The sequence below is a fragment of the Capra hircus genome, chromosome 8 (genome assembly GCF_001704415.2).
Source record: "Capra hircus breed San Clemente chromosome 8, ASM170441v1, whole genome shotgun sequence".
Taxonomy (NCBI): Eukaryota; Metazoa; Chordata; class Mammalia; order Artiodactyla; family Bovidae; genus Capra; species Capra hircus.
Window position 1 is genome coordinate 44,419,869 of NC_030815.1, and position 18,478 is coordinate 44,438,346.

Consider the following 18,478-nt stretch of genomic DNA (forward strand, 5'->3'; position numbering starts at 1 on the left):
AAGCTCAACATTCAGAAAACAAAGATCATGGCATCTGGTCCCATCACTTCATGGGAAATAGATGGGGAAACAGTGGAAACAGTGTCAGACTTTATTTTGGGGGGCTCCAAAATCACTGCAGTTGGTGATTGCAGCCATGAAATTAAAAGATGCTTATTCCTTGGAAGAAAAGTTATGACCAACCTAGATAGCATATTGAAAAGCAGAGATATTACTTTGTCAACAAAGGTCTGTCTAGTCAAGTCTTTGTTTTTTCCAGTGGTCATGTATGGAAGTGAGAATTGGACTGTGAAGAAAGCTGAGCACCAAAGGATTGATGCTTTTGAACTGTGGTGTTGGGGAAGACTCTTGAGAGTCCCTTGGACTGCAAGGAGATCCAACCAGTCCATTCTGAAGGAAATCAGCCCTGGGATTTCTTTGGAGGGAATGATGCTAAAGCTGAAACTCCAATACTTTGGCCACCTCATGCGAAGAGTTGACTCATTGGAAAAGACTCTGGTGCTGGGAGGGATTGGGGGCAGGAGGAGAAGGGGATGACAGAGGATGAGATGGCTGGATGGCATCACTGACTCAATGGACGTGAGTTTGAGTGAACTCCAGGAGATGGTGATGGACAGAGAGGCCTGGCGTGCTGCGATTCATGGGGTCGCAAAGAGTCGGACACAACTGAGCGACTGAACTGAACTGATACATATGTATGTATAACTGAATTACTTTGCTGTACACCTGAAACTAACACAATATTGTAAATCAATTATACTTCAACTTTTACAAAGTTCAGAAAGAAAACCCAAAAACCCTTTCTCCAACACTGGAGACAAAGCCAGAGGATGCCTCCAAGTTATAATTTCAGAATCTCAGCAGGTTGCTCCAAGACTCCTAGGATGCAAGAAATGTCACATTCCTGTATTGTATGGGTCTTTAGCTCCCATTTGAATTGGCAAGAAGCACAGCAGTGGCCATCTGGGGCTCTTTCCCTTTTCCACATCATATGAAACAGCTCAGAGGAGATGGAGCAGGGAGGTGGTGCACGCATCCTGGGGAAGAGTGCAGGCCTCTGTGGTTGCCTTCACCTCTGTCTGCGTGCTGTCCATCCTCTGTCTGGGGCACTGCTCTGGGCAGGGGTGCAGGGTCTTTTCCCTAATAGTCCTTTCCACTGCCCACAGGCCATCCTTTCCTCAGTGTGTCCCTCCCTCCTTGGTGGTGCTGCATCTGAGGGGGCTGAGGCTCCCACCAGTTCCAGAACTCAGAGATTTTTTCCCTTCACTGCTTCTTGGATTGGATAGCTTTCCTTTTCTTTGAATTCTGGATTGTGAAGGTTTCACCCAGCTCTAGCTGCACGTTTATACTTAGTGCTGGTTGGAACCACCCAAGTGCCTGTTGACCCTTTATGGGCAGAGCAGTTCCTGGCCTCTGCTTGGCCTGAGGAGGGGGCAGGAGGGGGACTGGATGGACAGTTTCGTCTCTTCCTGGTGAATCGTCCTGATGAAGGGGGTGCAAAGCCCAAGGTAGTTTCTCAGTAGATCACCCACTGCATTAAGCACTCAAAACAGTATTCCAAGCCCACCATTTTTGTTTAGCATCTCTCAGAGGCAAGACGCGTAGTATTTGGAAGAAGAGAGACACATTTAAGAAAAAGTTTGCCATTTGTAGCCTAGACTTTGGTCAGAGAATGGAGAGATCCTGCTTGGGAATATCAGACAGACTTCATGAAAAAGGCCTTGAGGGATGGGTGAGATTTCAGCATCAGTCCAAAATGAAAGAACAATACATGTGAAAATGGAGAAGAGAATGTGGGCTACCTGCTCAGAGTTCAAGGGGCACAGTGAGGTGAGACAAGGGGCAGGCGGAAGACTGGGGAGGTATTGTGAAAAGGAAGGGTGTATTCATTTCTTCTGGCTGTTGTGTAACAAACTACCACAAACTGGGTTACTTAAAACAATAGACGTGTATTCCCTCAGAGTTCAAGAGGCCAGAATTCTGAGCTCATGGTGTCGGTAGGCAGACACTCCCTTTGGAGGCTCTGGGAGAGGATCCTTTCCTTGATCTTCCACCTTCTGGTGGCTGCAGGCATTCTTTGGCTTGCGGCCACATCCCTACATCGTCTCATCTCTTCCTTCTCTGTGTGTGCATGTGATCCCCCTGACTCTCTCCTATAAGGACTCTTGCCATTGCATTTAGGGCCCAGCTGAAAAATTCAGGATAATCTTCTCATCTCAAAATCTTTCACTTAATCACATCTGTTTTCCAAGCAAGCTCACATTCATAGATTGCATGGAATAGGACATTATATCTTCAGGGGTTAAGAGGTACTGTTCTGCTTGGGATGAGGGTGAGGTTAGCATGGTGCAAAATTTAAGGGAGTGCCAAAAAATTCAGTACTCAAGATAAATTTGTATGCAATATTTTTTTTAATGCAAAAAAAAAAATCCACAATAAACAAAGTATCCAAATTTTAACTAGAGACAGACTCCATTTCCCTCTTTAGGCTTATTAACTCAAGATAACAGCAGACTCCACTCAACCATCCAAGGTAGAGGAAGAACACTAGAACCGTGGTTTGAGCATGGTTGAGTGGATGCTTTGCTGACACAGTTGGCTGCAGAATGAGCACTCACTGTTTCCTACTCGAGTGTAGAAAAACTGTGTCAAGCACTCCAGGAGACACTGGAAACAGAAAAAAAAAGAGGCTTTATTTCTAACGGATTGTTGTCTCTGTTAGTTTATTTCCTTTATTCATGAAGAATCATCTTGGAACTTCTAGTACATTCACAAAATTGGAAATGCTCTTCTCCCCACTGTCCACTGCCCCCCTGTTCTCCCTACTGTCTACATGGCCCCTTATCTGACATGGGATTTGGCTGATATAGTGGGCTGATGATCCTACTATTTCTCCCATCTCTCCCCTTAGGCTCATCTTGTCCACTCCAGTTTTCCTTGTCATGCACAAGTCTCACGTTCAAAATTGTGTCATAGAAAGAGCAGTAGAGGAGGAACCACTGTTACTTATCCCAGCTTAGCCACCAGACAGACATGTGACCCTGGGCCAATCATATCTCCTCTGTGAACTCCATTTCCGCATCTGTGACGTGAATGAGTCAAAACAAACCATCCCGTGCTCCTTTCTGCTTCTCAGGTGCTGTGTCCAGCAGCTCCTCAGAAATCTCATATCAACAGGCTTCTAATTTTTCATCCCTCTTCTCACTCCCCAATCTGAGAGCCTTTCCAGTTGCCTCAGGAAGATTCAGTTCAGGTCAGTTGCTCAGTCATGTCCTACTCTTTGCAACCCCATGAACCACAGCACGCCAGGCCTCCCTGTCCATCACCAGCTCCCAGAGTCCACCCAAACCCATGTCCATTGAGTCAGTGATCCAACCATCACATCCTCTGTCGTCCTATTCTCCTCCTGCCCTCAATCTTTCCCAGTATCAGGGTCTTTTCAAATGAGTCAGCTCTTTGCATCAGGTGGCCAAAGTATTGGAGTTTCAGCTTCAACATCAGTCCCTCCAGTGAACATCCAGGGCTGATCTCCTTTAGGATGGACTGGTTGAATCTCCTTGAAGTCCAAGGGATTCTCAAGAGTCTTCTCCAACACCACAGTTCAAAAGCATCAATTCTTTGGCACTCAGCTTTCTTTATAGTCCAACTCTCACATCCATACATGACCACTGGAAAAACCATAGCCTTGACTAGACGGACCTTTGTTGGTAATGTCTCTGCTTTTGAATATGCTGTTTAGCTTGGTCATAACTTTCCTTCCAAGGAGTAAGCATCTCTTAATTTCATGGCTGCAGTCACCATCTGCAGTGATTTTGGAGCCCCCCAAAAATAAAGTCTGACACTGTTTCCACTGTTTCCCCATCTATTTGCCATGAAGTGATGGGACCAGATGCCATGATCTTAGTTTTAGCCCTATCTCTCTTTCATGATGAATGATTGATGATATGAGAGCAGTATCTGGAGTTCACATATATTAAAGATGTAATTTCTTTTTTTTTTTTTTTTAAGGTTATTACTTCATTATTTATCCTTTTGGCCATGAGGCATGTGGGATCTTAGTTCCCTGACCTGGGATCGAACCCTCACCTCCTGCGGTGGAAGTGTGGAATCTTAACCACTAGACCGCCAGGGAAGCCCTAAAGATGTAATTTCTAAAGAAAAACGTGATAGTAAAAATTCTGACCCTCCTGCTCACCCAGAGTGCCCTTCTTGAATAGCCACAGAAGTCCATCAGCCTCATCATGTTCTTTTCATCAAACTGATATAGCCTCCTTTCTGCCACCAACATTTATTCAGCGCCTCCTAAATAGCAGCACTTTTCTAGCACCCTCTTGGTGTGACCATTCATGCTAGACCATGCATTCTGTGTACACACACAAATACACACATTCTCTCTCTCTCTCTCTCTCACACACACACACACACACACACACACACACACACACACACACACTCGAGCAAGAACAAACACACATTACTTTATGATCCTTAATCATGACTTGAAGCTCCCATTTCACAGGGCTGGCATAAAATTCACACTTGGGCATATTGAGGGATCTCAGAATTCCCTAGCTTCCTACAAAATATGTGGAAGGATCCAAGTAATGTTCACTCCAAGGTGATCATCACGGATGCTCTTCTTCCCAAACCCTCACAGTCTCTTGAGGGGCAAATGGTTCCACAGTTTCTGGGTCAGGTTGACCTGGGGCTCAGAGTGGGAATTCTCATGTTTAAGGCCTTTCTCGTAGGGAGTTTTCAAAAATGTTTCCTTCCTTTCAGTTTTCGTAATTACCATGGAAGCCTTCTTTTATGGCATGGTCAGGACAAGGGACAAGTGCTTGGTTCATTACAACAAAAAGAGAGTTAAGAGGTAATTAAATGCATTTGTATCTTGACTATTGTATTTTTAGCACAAAACAAATTACTTTCAATTTTTCAAACTGACGTAGCATTCTTTTATTCTATCAATATTTATTCAGCACCTCCTAAGTAGCAGGCACTTTTCTAGCCTTAAATTAGACAAAGTTCCTGCTTTCTTGGTGTGACTGCTTATATATATATATATATATATATATATATATATATATATATATATATATGCTAGAATTTGATTCAAGACCTTTTCTTTGAATAGGAAAGGTCTGTACTGTTTGGTGGTGTGATTATCTTTCTTCAAAAGATTCCCACTCATAATTCATCATCTGTAATGTTCACTTTAAATTCTTTATTGTCAGTGAGAACTTAAAGCCACTTATGAGGCAATCTGGAAAAAGAATTTTCTATACTTTAAAAAGTTCTCCCCAATATTTTACAGAATCTCAAAGTTACATATCAAGTGTAACTTGACAGGCATAACTAATCACCATTATCTAATTCTTCCCAAAGCACTCAACTTAATGTTCATATAAAGAACTCTTCCTATTTATTCTCACATTTCACTGGCTTACATATAATTTAATAAATTCAAAGTTTCAATAACAAGTACAACAGGCATTAACATGTTTAGGAACAAATGTAACTGACTCCTAATAAGCACATAGCTCAGCTGCTGAGGCAGAAGTAGGTGACTATGTTAGAGAACAGTGGCATCAGTCAGGATGTTTTACAGAAGAAATGGGGAGGATAGGTTCATCTGTAGAGTTCAGCAGAGATCTGTTAAGAGAACACCTGCAGTGTTTACAGTATTGATTTACAACTGAGTTGCTCTCACCTCTTGCCAATAGGTACTACCATGTAAAGGTATGGCATAGAAAATCCTTAATCTTGAAACTTACAGTGATGTCAAACAAACTACATCAGTGCTCTCCATGGAAAAAAATAGTATTCCTTGATAAACTCACTTGATAAATAAAAGAGTAATCCCTTGATAAATAAAATTTGCCATAAAAATGAATTCAGTAAAAACATACAGCAGTATTGCCTTCTATCTCACTAACTCTTGCCTGAGGCATGTTCTGTCTTGATAAATGTGTTAAAGATTGGCAGCAAGTAGATTTTCTCTTTGATGAAATTAGGAAGATTAAAGAAGAATGGAAAACAGTGGCTTGCTCAGTGTTCAAGCACCATGTCCAGTGCACCATGGAAAATAATCCCCAGCACCCCCTAAAACCATCTTGAACAGTGTGCACTCCTCACTTTGGAAAATATTGCCTGCTTCCCATGAAATGATGAGCAGCTGAAGGGCAAGACACAATTCATACTCCCCTTCATGTCCTTTGCTTTTCCAAGAATCTATCCCCTAGGCCCTCAAAGCTCCCTGCCTCCTCCTAAGGGACACCAAGTTGCCCCGTGAGCCGCCGTGTTACGAGATGGGAGGAGACAAGCTGTTATTTTCTGCTGCACAAGCTGAAGGGTTGGCCTTTCTCGAAAACATCAAGGTTCTTCAGGCCCGTGGACTTAGGATAGAGAATGCATGTTTTTCCTCAAGTTCATGTAGAGGGGGAGGGTGTGTGTTGTGGCGCGTACGTGTGGAGGAGGGCGCTGTCGCAGAGACTGGGGGGTTTTCTGAACTTCCTTGAATGACAGCGCTCTGATCCTAGAACGCTCCAACGTTCCAGTAGTTGGACTGTGCAAGTTCCTGTCTTCGAGCAGTGTTTGCAGAGCTAGATAAGACTTTGGAGATCATCTTGTCCCTCTCCTACCTGCCACCCTGCCCACCCCAGCCTCCTCTTACAGAAGAGGAAACCGAGGACCAGAGAAAGGGTGCCCTGTGACGACTGCCTGTGCATCGCAAATTGGAACTGAATCCAGATGCTTGGATAGAAACCCATCCTGCGTCCCTCCTGTGACTGACATGAGTTGTTCACAGACTTTCTTCCTTCTTTTTCAGGCAGTGCTGAGCCCTCTCATAGCCATCGCGCTGAAAATATCCCAGATTCATGAGAGAACCGGCCGGAGGGGCCCCACTGTCATCACCTGAATGGAGGAAAGATCACTCACCAGGGCCAAAGAGTGCGCTCAGCGGGGGACACTTCACTCATGCCTTCTTGCTACCTGTTTGTGCCTCTTATGACTTTGAAAAAAAATGATTTGCTGGTTGTTGGGGGGCGGGTGGGTGTAGGTGGGGAAAAAAATCTGTTTTGTTTGGGTTTTAGTAAGTTTCTGCAATGCAACAGGGTCTTCGGTTGTCTGTGAAAGCCACACTGCCTTTTGATACCTGTGGTTTGTCACAAGAGGGAATCTGCCCTTTGGAGAGAGAATCAGTGGTCCAGGAGCAGTCAGGGCATCTGTGCATCATTGGTGCCAGGTGAGAGAAGGTTCTGGAATAGCGGAGAGGGCAATGCCAGAAGTCAGCTGACCCTAAGCCCCAGGTCCCCTCAGGCAGACCTAAGAAGACTCTCCTCCTTTTCATCCCAGGTTACGTCTCCCTTGGGCAAAAATTGTACAACTCCTAGTAGCCCACCTCATGCCCACCAACCACTTTATGGCCACTCACTCTCCTTCCCATCTCCAAAGTCCCTGTGCCACCCTCTTCACATCTTCTAGAGCTTTCCACAAACCACAATGGCACACTTTCAACAAAACATATCAAAGGGTGTTTTTTCTCTCTTATTTTATAAATAGTATTAGCTATTAAGCTGGCTGCATTCCTTCAAATTCAGCCATTCATTATGCAGGCGGGAGTCTGTTTCCTGGCAGGATTCTGAGAATGAATGCTGAACAGTTTCAGGTCCTTCCTTGATTATATCACATGGGTTGATACATGGGTCGATCTGATTCCCATTGAGATGGCAAAATACCACCACATCGGCTCTCTGACTTTCTCTTTCTGCTGTCTTATCTCCCAGTGAGGGTCTGCACTTGTTTGGACACGGTTCAGATCTTACTTATCGTGGCTGTAAAAGGAGACAGTGACATGCTCCACAAGTAGGAGATGAAGTGGATGCTGGAAGAGAACCTGACTGGTGGCACCGGGTGATGTCCCTAATGAGATGGAGGGCAGGGTGGGGTCCCCTGCTGGAGAGCAGAGGGTCACAACTGGCTTTCTTGGCCCAGAAAAAGGATATTGCAGCCCTGGCAGCCTCCATCAGCCCTCTCGGCCAGAAGCCTGGGTTCACGGGACCTGTTTGCACGTGTTTTGCTTCCTTGGGAACGGCAGTCACTTGCCGTGTCACTGGTGAGATAAGGTGATGCGCTTTGACTGTTCAGCAGTGTGTTATTGCTGTAGTCAAGATTAGGGCAAGCAGGGAAACATCCCCAGCAAGGTATTGTTTCCATTTTCTATCTATGCTTCTGTCAGATACTTGCTAGGACCTTTCTTTATTAGCCAATAAAAGAAATTTCTGATTTCAGCCTTATGCAAGAATTGTGGATTTTGCTTGTTTTGTCATTTGAGAAACTCCAGTCATGGTCACTCTTCTGATAGGCTTGCCTTTCGGAACTCTTGCAGGGCTGGTTTTCCTTATGATGACCTTGGGAATTTAGTAAATAGAACGGAGAGGGCACAATGCTCAAAACTGCCTTTAGGCATCAGAAGCATGGTATCTAACCTTTCATCACAAGTATCTTCATTTCAAAATAGCAGGAGAGTGGCTGAGAGTCTAAGGAACTAGTTATAAAATTCATCAACGATGGAATACAACTTGTCTTGTTGCTTAGATTCTCGGCGTGTTTCAAGTGGAGGTCCATGATGGTCAGCACAACTAGGCACACCCTTAGGCTTAACAAAGCCTATGTTTTTCTTCAATATTTTTTTCTCAAGTTTTTGAATTTTTCATCATCTCTAACTTTGAAGTCCCCAGGTAAATCAATCCTCACTTTAAAATTCTGTTTCTTTATTTCAGTATGGAGTCATGTGTGTCCAGCAGCCCAAATATACATTCACTCATTCAGCAAGCACTCCTTGAACAACTACTCTATGTGGCATCCTGGGTTTCTTGGTGTAGCACATGGGTGCATAAAATACTACTCCTGTGAGTTTGTGGTTTGGAAACAGGAGGTTGTGGTAAACATGCTAAAGAATCAGGTAGACATGAACTTCACGGCAGCACAAGCAACCTGCTTGAGAGTGCACAGAAAGATGGACTCAGAGACGGAAGGCACTAGGCAACCAAGGTGTTTCCCAAAGAGCGGAGTTTCCTGAGCCTGACAATCGCTTACAGAATTTCACCAGGGGTGAATGCAGCAAGAACAAGGCTGGAAATTGAGAGGTAGGATGACTGGAGAGGAGGCTTGCTCTGGGTCTAGTGAGAGGTTGGCTTGGATGAATGGGATTGAAGCAGACACAGCGTTATGTGTATCAGACAGAGCAAATGCTTGGGTCCAGCTTTGGAAAGCAGCAGCTGCACAGCCACGTATTTTTATGAGCTTTTTCTCAGCAAGGTTGCCAAAGGACCCAGCCTGCCTCTGGATCCTGCTCAAATTCACATTGCCAAAGTATGATTTCTGCTCTACATAGAATCCAAGCTTCTCTTGCCTAGCTGTATGTGGATGTCCTCTTGCTTTAGCCTCAGGAGAGGTGAAGGGCAGGAAATCACCCTTCTGCACATGATGTTCCTCGTCTTCTTAAAGATAGCGCTGCAACTGCCAGTCTTACTTAAGAGTAAATGACTAGAGAGGTCCAAGAATGTTGTGGGGACCAGAGGAGATGATCCTAGAAGGGACAATGAACGTGGCAACTGTCCGGACCACCCTTGTGATCAGCTAGTATTGAGAGATTCACTCACTACACCATATGCCCCCAGGACAGTGGCAAGCAACAGTGTATATAATGCAGCGATTCTCAAATAGGGCAGTGCCACTACCCACCCAGGAGGTGTTTGGAGATGTGTGTGTATGTGTGTCAGGGAGGTATTTACTGGGAGGGGAACAAGGACGTGAAATATCCTGCTTAGTGTCAGCCAGCCCCCTAGATCAAAAAAGTTGTTTTGCCTCATCTGTGATTCTTGAGTTTATTGACTGACCTTGGAAATGGATAGACAGTCATTATTAAAATAAGATCTCTTATAAATTTTACTAATCTGAGATGCAGCCCACATCTACCATATTCACGGGATGAATAGTGCTGAATAACATTGCAGGCTGAAGGGTTTGCCTGTGACCTGAAGGCTTTGCCTGTGACCTGAAGGCTTTCTGCACAGGAAGCCTCAGATTGATGACCCGTCCCACGACGGCATAATGGGCTGACAGTTGGCTGCACTGAGCCAGCGTTCTCCGCAGGTAGCATAGGCAATAACAGGGTTAATGGCGTGGTAACTTCTGATTGGCCAGTGTGGCTCAATGTAAGGCGTGGGATTTACCCGACGACATGTCCATCACTTGCGTAGGGCGTGGGGAATTTGAAACGCACCTGTGAAAACCGGTAGGGCCACAACAGGTGCCTCCATTTCATTGGTTGATCACGCACCAGGTACTTGTGAAACACATGGGGGCTGATATTCCAGATACCAGCCTTGAAGAGCGTTCCATTCCTGAGTAGTGAAGGGTTTACAGAAATCATGCACCTTTGGAAATGAACTTACTGCTAGTGTTTCAGTCTTTGACCCTTCAACAGTTACACACAGCAAGAGATTATCCAAGGCAGCAGAGCTTAGTGGAACGCCTGCTCCACTCGCACCGGCTGGAAACTTCAACAGCCGATGGCTCCTGCGGCTGACGGCAGGCCCGCTTGGTATGTGAATCAGGCTAAGTTGTCATGGAGCATTATAGAATATGTTGAAGGGCCGCGGTGTAAACCCATGTCTTTTATCGTCTTTCCATGTCTTTGAGCACCTAGTAGGTGTCTTGCAAAATGGATGAGCTGGGGAGATACCTCGCTAAAGACAGCGTGTTTAAGTAAAATCTTAAAGGATGGATAGGATCGTTGGTAAAAGTGCTTGTGAGTTTTTGAGTGGAGGGGTCAAAAAGGTGCGCTTGACACCTCGGTTGTGTGAAAGATGCCCCACACTGTCCTAACTGGCCGGGTCATGCTCGTCTTTGGGGGCGGAGGTGGGCACTTTCACTTGCCACTCAGAGAGACCTGATAATGGCGAGGACACCTCTGAGCATTTCCCCTCCCCACTGACACGTGAGCCCTCTGTTCACGTTAGAGAGGAGGGGACCAGCAAAGCCTGCACTTTCTCAGTCTCAGCGCCCTCCCTGCCATTCACAAAATCCTGGTTCTCAGTTCATGGTATTAATTTTATTAATTTTATCATAAACTTTAGGAGGAGAAGGGGATACGTTGTCTACTTCTCCTGAGTGAATCCTCTGGGGAGGTGAGGGGTTGGGCAACGAATTCTTCTTGATCACAACAGGACACTTTTGTTTGATTTGCCCAGTGGGTTTGAATAGGTTCTGAAAGGCAGAATTTGTTGTGGGTAATAATCATGTTTTTGATGCTTGCTTCAGAGTGTATTTGTTTTTGTGTTTTTAAAAGGCAGTTAACACCTGTTAGTCATATGTCCTCTCAAAAAGCACTGGGCTTATTTTCTGAATCAGTAGTTGCCGTTCAGTAGTTAGGTTGTTAGGCTTTGCGAGATTAACCCATCTAGATGCTGTTAGTTTCACATGGAGAATAAAACTTTGACTTATGCTCCTCTATTGATTTTTTTTTCTCATACAAAACAGCAAAAAGGGGAAACATTTAAGTACAAAATTTATTGCAGTTAAGAGATTAAGACAATTTTCTCATATAAATGAAAATTACATTTGTCTCAGTAGTATTTGGAAAAAACATCTATTACAAATTCAAATTCTGGACAAAAGCCCAGTGATAGAGCTTGTTCTAGTCAGTGAATGTGCTCAGACCGTAAGGAGAATTCCAGGATAACCGTCTCAGTAGAGGAATAGAAAGAGATGACAAGAGAGAAATTATAAATTGCCTTGCTAATAAATGACCACCTTCCTGTTGGACAACCATGAGTGACCTTCATGTCCAGTTATGCTCTTGATGTCAAGGACTCAAATCACAGATGCCCAAAGTCCTGCTTTGTGTAAAGGAACCAGGATTTCCTCGGATGGCTTCCTGCGTGTCAGGACATGCTTCATCTGAGCGCTCCGTAATAACAGAAGGAGGAGGCCACAGGGTCCCCATCTCATCTCTACAACCCTAGCCTCCTCGAAAGCTCTTCATCTCTCCCTCCAGTGTCCAAAGCCCTCCCGTGCCCTTCACCAAGGCTGTCTGTTATCAGAAGGAGGTATCTTTCATCATGGTATAACAATCAGATGAAAGGAAATTACAACTTGGTGAGGGCCAAGCTCCGCAGAAAAACGGAGGAAGGTTTATTTACATTTTAAAAGAGAAGCCAGCGGTTAACACTAAAGCAACTTTTGCTGCCTCTAAGGGCTTTAAGATAATGCTGCTACCCTGGGGCTCCCCTTCCTGTTAGGGCCTACTTCCTGAGGGGGAGATAAGTCTTAACTTTTCCTTGGAAGGAGGGAAGTAAGACAGGATTAGCACAACCTAGCACAGAAGTGTGAAGTAAAGTCTTCCCTGCTCTTCTATGGACCTTTCCTCACCCTCGTGGAAATAACTATGTTGTTGGAAAGGTTTAACTTCTCGAACTCTCAATTTATGCATCTTTGCAATGAGAATAACCACAGCACTTATCTCTGAAGACTATAATGAGGGCTAAATAAAAAGCATAAACAGTTGTAGTAAAGAGCATGCCTTATAAAAGGTATTCCATAATTGTCATATATTAATCCCAGCATAAAGTCCTCACCTGACAGGGCAGGAAACGGAGGCCCAGAGAGATGAAGTTTCTTTCTCAAGCTCTAAAGCATCAGGCTGTATATCCTCCCACCACTCTGCCACCTGACTTGTCCTCATGTATTAAAACTTATAATAAGATCATAAGACATAGTAAAGCTGAAGAGGAAGCATTGGGCTTCAAAATAAATGTATTAAATCTAAAAGTGTCTGGATCTATGTTTTGAGACACAAAGAATTGTCTGTTAATAATTAAGGTACTACACTCTAGTCTCCTTTCTTTCAAATCCTAGAGATTTACAGGGGATTCACTGAAATACATGGGTATTTTAAAGCTTTTCAAGATTTGTGTCTTCTGTATTAATACAACCTATGGCTAGCACAAATACTTTTTTTCCCCTGAATCCTGTGTATTGTGAATTTTTGAATATTCTCTTTATTCAACTTGAGTCTCTAGGAAATCTTCTATATATGCTTGTAAAACCATCCCATTTTTAAAATACTCATTTAAGACTTTGTGCTTGAACCATTTTGAAAGTAAGTATTGAAGTCACTTTCCTTTCAGACAGAAATAAAATATACATACTTAAAGTCATACAAAGTAACATTAATGGGTTCCAGGGGCAAATCTCTTACAATGTGTGAATTAGCGTGCCACTGGCAGTACGGTAAATGAGGATAACTATGAAACCAGCCAGCAGAACCCGCAATTTAAACGATAATGACCGTTGGTGGCCAGCTTGCCTTTTCCCTTTGTGAGTATTTGTAATGCAGTCCATGAAGGTGCATGGTGTCCAAACGGCATCTCTTCCTCCGTGCTGCCGGTCAGGAGATGGGAGAAGTGTTGGGGATGAGCAGAAAGGAGCAGAGCTCTCACAACAAAACCTTTGCAGTCCAAAAGCTTCCCTGGGTTGGGGTGACTGCGAATCCTTTGAAATGTTTGCCTGGTGCCCCACCCTGCCCTTGCAGGCCAAGCACACACGCGGAATCGCATTGGCCTCACAGGGTCCCGCTGCGAGCTCTCCTCTGGGGTCGCTGATGTGGCTTCTCCTCCCGCAGTCCCTGCCTGGGTTTATTATTCATAGCTGCCTCCCATGAGGGTGCGTCGTGAGGGCTGGCGCACTTCCCCTGCTTCAGCACTCTTGGCTTTGCCTCTGAGCATCCTGCCACGGCCTTGCTGCTGCCACCCCGTCTGCTGCAGACTCGCCATAGGGTGGTGGGTCCTCTGAGTGGGCCCCGTCTTCATCCTGAAATTCAAGGCCCTTCTCTGTGTACAGAGGTGGAGGAGCACCCGAGATCTCTTGCTCTGTGTGACAGGCTTGCTTGTCAGCAGCAAGACTCTCTTCGTAAGCTGGAGGGTAAAAACCTGGTCTGGGGGACAAAATGCCACAAACATTCGGGTGTTATTTAAGCAGGTTGTGCCAAGGAGGCATATGTCCTCCTCTCCCAAATCACACTGTGTGAAGCTAAACTGTTAGAAAACATTGATTCTGAAACAGATGTTCTTCCTCCCTGGCATCCCAGGGTTTTTTTTTTTTTTTTTTTTTTTTTTTAATGTGCTGCTCTTCCAGCAAAACCCTCTTTATCAGCCATGGGATGTATGCCTCTACAGTCATACTTTCCCCAGTGGGTTATTCCACATTATCCCCTCTCTCTTACTTATTGGAACCAGGAAATTTCAGCGGGAGATCCTTAGCAGGGGTATGGGACAGGCCTTGACTGTGGACTGTCTCTCTAACCAGTTATTTAGTTCATTCACATCCTTGTCCCCATTCACACACATCGTCTTCTAGTCAGCTGTACTCATGGTCTCAGAGCCTTACAGCCAACAAAATAATGAATGAAAACCAGCTCCATGAAGATTCCTGAACAATATCAGATGCTTCTCTCCTCTATTACTCACATTTCAAGTATTTTCGCCCCTGCCCCATTTCCATGCACACATACAAAATACTGATTTCTCAAACTATTCCAACTGACAGCTTTATATAGATTTCAGTAGCGGCCCTTTCCATGCCAACAGGCTGATGGCTAAAGGAGCCTTTCATGCAAGAGTTGATGTACTCATCAGTAATCTTGCCCAACGTTGCTAATTGCTAAATCCTCTGGCTTCTCCATCATGAATGGGATAGGGGGTGGCACAGAAGTGGAGAAGAGTGAGGGTGAGCTTGATTGACCTGTGTGATTATAGAGTGAACCCTTCCAGTGCCTGCAGGGAGTGTTTGTGGTGCGTAACCACAACAGAACAAGGACTGCCATTTGCAGCCACAGCTCCATTCCAAACGTTACCAGGCCCAAAGCCAAGGAACTGAAGGAGCCATCTACTGTGCAGCATAAATCCCAGCCTTGACTCAGAATAGCCAAGGCCGTGTCATGGGGCACATATGTAAAAGCGTTGAAGACACCAAGGTGAGCTGTTCCCTGGAGTGATTTGAGAGGCTCCAGGATGACTGCTGCCTGCCCCAGATCCCGTCCACTTCTCCCAGCCCCCGCCCTCCCCACACCACTTCACAGTCCCAGTGTCCTGAGTTCCACCTTTGCAGACCCCTTTGCTTTGAAGTCTCAATCTAGGTACCCCTTTCAAATGAAGATACTTCTGAGAAGTGTGACTTACCATTTACTGACCCCCTAGCCATGCTAAGTGGGCTGGGCATCTATGAGATGTACCGGAAAGAGGCAGTAAAATGAGGGTGTTGTGACACCATCGCTTAGAGTGTTTCAGTACAATAGTATGCATGTGCTTAAAAATCTAAGCTACATCTTTAAGGCAATCGGTTACTCTTATCAAGATTCACATTCTAGAGGCAATCACATAACATTTATAGCAAAGGAAAAAAGAGAAAACATCAATCTAGAAGCATCTTCTGCAGTCACTTCACCTTTAATTTCCTTTAGCAAATCCAAAGACTTTGCAGTTAGTATAATAACGTTGGAAATAGATTTTGGTCATTGTAGTTAGTATCTTATTAAGTATAGTATTATGTATCATAGCATCATGTCAAAAATCATTGTCATGGCTAATCACTCATATTCAAGATACATGGAGTAGCTAAAACATTTTAGATGAAGAGGACAAAGAATTTATGGAGTCTCGCTTCCCTGATGGCTCAGATGGTAAAGAATCTGCCTACAATGACAGAGACCTGGATTCAGACCCTGGGTCAGGAAGATCCCCTGGAGGAGGGCATGGCAATCCACTCCAGTATTCTTGCCTGGAGAATTCCGTGGACAGAGGACCCTGGCAGGCTAGAGTCCATGAGATGGCAAAGAGTCAGACACAAATGAAATGACTTAGCAAGCACGCAGGCAGCCTGTCTGTATCTGAAGAATGATGCCTGGGGTTTTATCCCTAAATGATTCTGTGTTTAGCCAAAAATTAGGAGAGTTTTGGTTGTCTGATACTAATTGTAACTAAAGTTAATCAAAATTTTTTATTGTCGTAAAGTATATATAACAGAAAATTTACCACTTTAGCTATTTTAAGTGCACAGTTTAATGGTATTAAATACATTCACATTGTTTTATAACCATCATCATTATTCATCTTCAGAACTTTTCCACCATCCTAAACTCAAACTCAGTACTCATTAAACAGTAACTCTTCATTCTCTCCTTCCCTCGGTACCTGGGAATCACTGTTGTACATTTTGTCTATGAAATTTGACTGCTCTAGGTACCTCATACAAGTGGAATCACATAGTATTTGTTTTGGGGGCCTGTTTCTGGCCAGTTTCACTTAGTATAATGTCTTAGTGTAATGTCTTTAAGGTTCATTCATGTTATAAGTGCATCAGTATTTCCTTTCTCTTCAAGGATGAATAATATTCCATCTTTTGTATGTACTGTATTTTGTTTATCCATTCATCCGCTAGATGGATATATGGGTTGTTTCCACCTTTTCACTATCCTGAAGAATGCTGCTGTGAACACTGATATAGAAGTATCTGTTCAAAGCCCTGTTTTCACTTCTTTTGTCTGTATACCCAGAAGTGGAATTGCTAGATCAAATGGTGGTTCTACGTTTAACGTTTTGAGGATCCTTCATACCATTTTCCAGAGCAGCTACACTATTTTACATTGCCACTAGCAATGCACAAACGTTCCAATTTCTCCACATCCTTGCTAACCCCATGGGACTTGTAAGTTGCTCCCCAGTAGATTAAAAGTCATTGACTTTTTCCAGAACTCAGCCACACCACAGCCCTCCCCAGTCCTCCAGCTTCTGAGCACATACCTGTCCACTGTGGCCAGGGGCAGGGCCCCCTGAGCACCATACTGTCTGAGCACACGGTTGAAAACCCCTTTGCTTTCACTGGCCTGGTGGTAGGTGCTCCAGAAAATTCCACTCAGAAGGATCACAAACCCCAGAGGCAGAAGCAAATAGGCCAGGGTCAAGTTCCCCTGGCAGTTGAACAGAGAGGCTGAGGAAATGAAGAAGGCCCCCAGGCAGATCATCAGGAAGCCCATCAGGAGGGCAAAGACACAGAGAACTAGACAGGTTCTGTTCTGCATCGCTGCTCCTTTGGAGCCCAGATCCCCGAGCCTGCCACTCCCCTTCTTCCCTTGCTCAGAGAGAATGCTCTCATTAGCCAGCTCACAGCTTTATATGCTCTGGGACCAACTGGCCTTTGGACAATTAAATGAAGCAGGCTCTTAGAAGCTATTCATTAACCATTGAAAATAACTCTAATATCCTTGGACGATTAACCTAAAAACACAGCATTGTGTCCTGCAAGAATGAGTGTCCTGCAGGCACAGCTCCCTTGTTCTTCTGAGCTGGATGGGACCCTAGGCTGACCCCACTTATTTGAAAGGTCTCTCATCCTTTGATTCAAAGGTCTCTTGATCTCCAGGACAGGTGATTCCAAATGAATGATAGAGAAATTAGCATTCCTTGCTGAACTACTTTCTTTGTGGTTTGGCAGGTAGTCCTTTCCTAATTGCTTCTTCCTTTTTCTATCCCAAAAAGATATTTTTAAAGGCTTTTATCATACTTGTCTTGCTTCTCTCAATCTCTCTTTATTGACCTCACAATATGATGTTGGAAAAATTCCAAAAAAAAGCCCAGGGGTGAACTCCCTGATTCAAAGAGGAGTGTCAGCAGGAGGGGGAAGAGAGTGCTGGCAAGGACTGTAATAGAGCTTCAGGAATGTGAGGGAATTTCTGAGGGTGGTTGTAAGTGGTAGTGATCTGGTGACTTCTGCTTTGATTCTGTGTCTTTCCCATTTTGGGGGCCCAAATGTTGAAATCCTAGGTCATTTTTATTTAATATATAGGTGTGAGATAAAATTATTTTGCTTACTGCTCACCTACCAGCCACCATACTTTGCTCACTAGAAATATTTAAACCAGATCTCACCCTTCCTCCTCTCAAAAAGGCCACTGATATTTGATAAAAGAGCATCCCCTAAACATTCGTAGCATGTTTCCACCTCCATGCAAAACAGCTACGTATAAGAAGTGCTGCCTGTTCAATCCTTCCTCCGCCCCCCGCGACTATGTATCTTAGGGTTTCACAGAGTGCACTAACATATTAAAGGCTCTGAAAAGTCCTGCCTTTTTTTCTCTCATAAAATACATAGTAAATGAAATTTGTTTTGGTAGATGCTACTCAGGGACTTCCCAGGTGGCATAAGTGGTAAAGAATCTATCTGCCAGTGCAGGAGATCTAGATTTGAACCCTGGTCGGGAAGATCCCGTGGAGAAGGAAATGGCAGCCCACTCCAGTATTCTTACCTGGAGAATCCTATGGACAGAGGAGCCTGGTGGGCTGCCATCCAGGGGGTCGCCAAGAGTCGGACATGACTGAAGTGACTGAGCACAGCACGGACGCTACTAAACATCGTT

At 44.4% G+C, this 18,478-nt stretch overlaps 2 protein-coding genes across 2 annotated transcripts in view; one reads left to right on the plus strand and one right to left on the minus strand.

Moving 5' to 3' along the window:
- Window positions 1–8,310, plus strand: part of PGM5 (phosphoglucomutase 5) — a 205,433-nt gene extending 197,123 nt beyond the window's left edge. The window contains exon 11 of the mRNA XM_013965963.2: window positions 6,830–8,310. Coding sequence (XP_013821417.1) covers window positions 6,830–6,919 — 90 coding nt within the window. The 3' untranslated portion in view covers window positions 6,920–8,310. The remainder of the gene's footprint in view (window positions 1–6,829) is intronic.
- Window positions 11,559–17,343, minus strand: TMEM252 (transmembrane protein 252). The gene is made up of 2 exons (XM_005683716.3): window positions 16,866–17,343; window positions 11,559–14,002 (listed from the first exon to the last, which is right to left on the minus strand). The coding sequence occupies exons 1-2, from the start codon at window positions 17,141–17,143 to the stop codon at window positions 13,765–13,767; spliced, it is 516 nt and encodes a 171-aa protein (XP_005683773.1). The 5' UTR covers window positions 17,144–17,343; the 3' UTR covers window positions 11,559–13,764.

Bases quoted from the DNA above. Each gene is read 5' to 3' on its own strand.
- TMEM252 (XM_005683716.3), bottom strand. From the start codon at position 17,143: ATGCAGAACAGAACCTGTCTAGTTCTCTGTGTCTTTGCCCTCCTGATG. The intron at 14,003-16,865 runs GTATGTGCTCAG...TTTGTCCCCCAG, and splicing joins CCCCTGGCCACAGTGGACAG to ACCAGGTTTTTACCCTCCAG.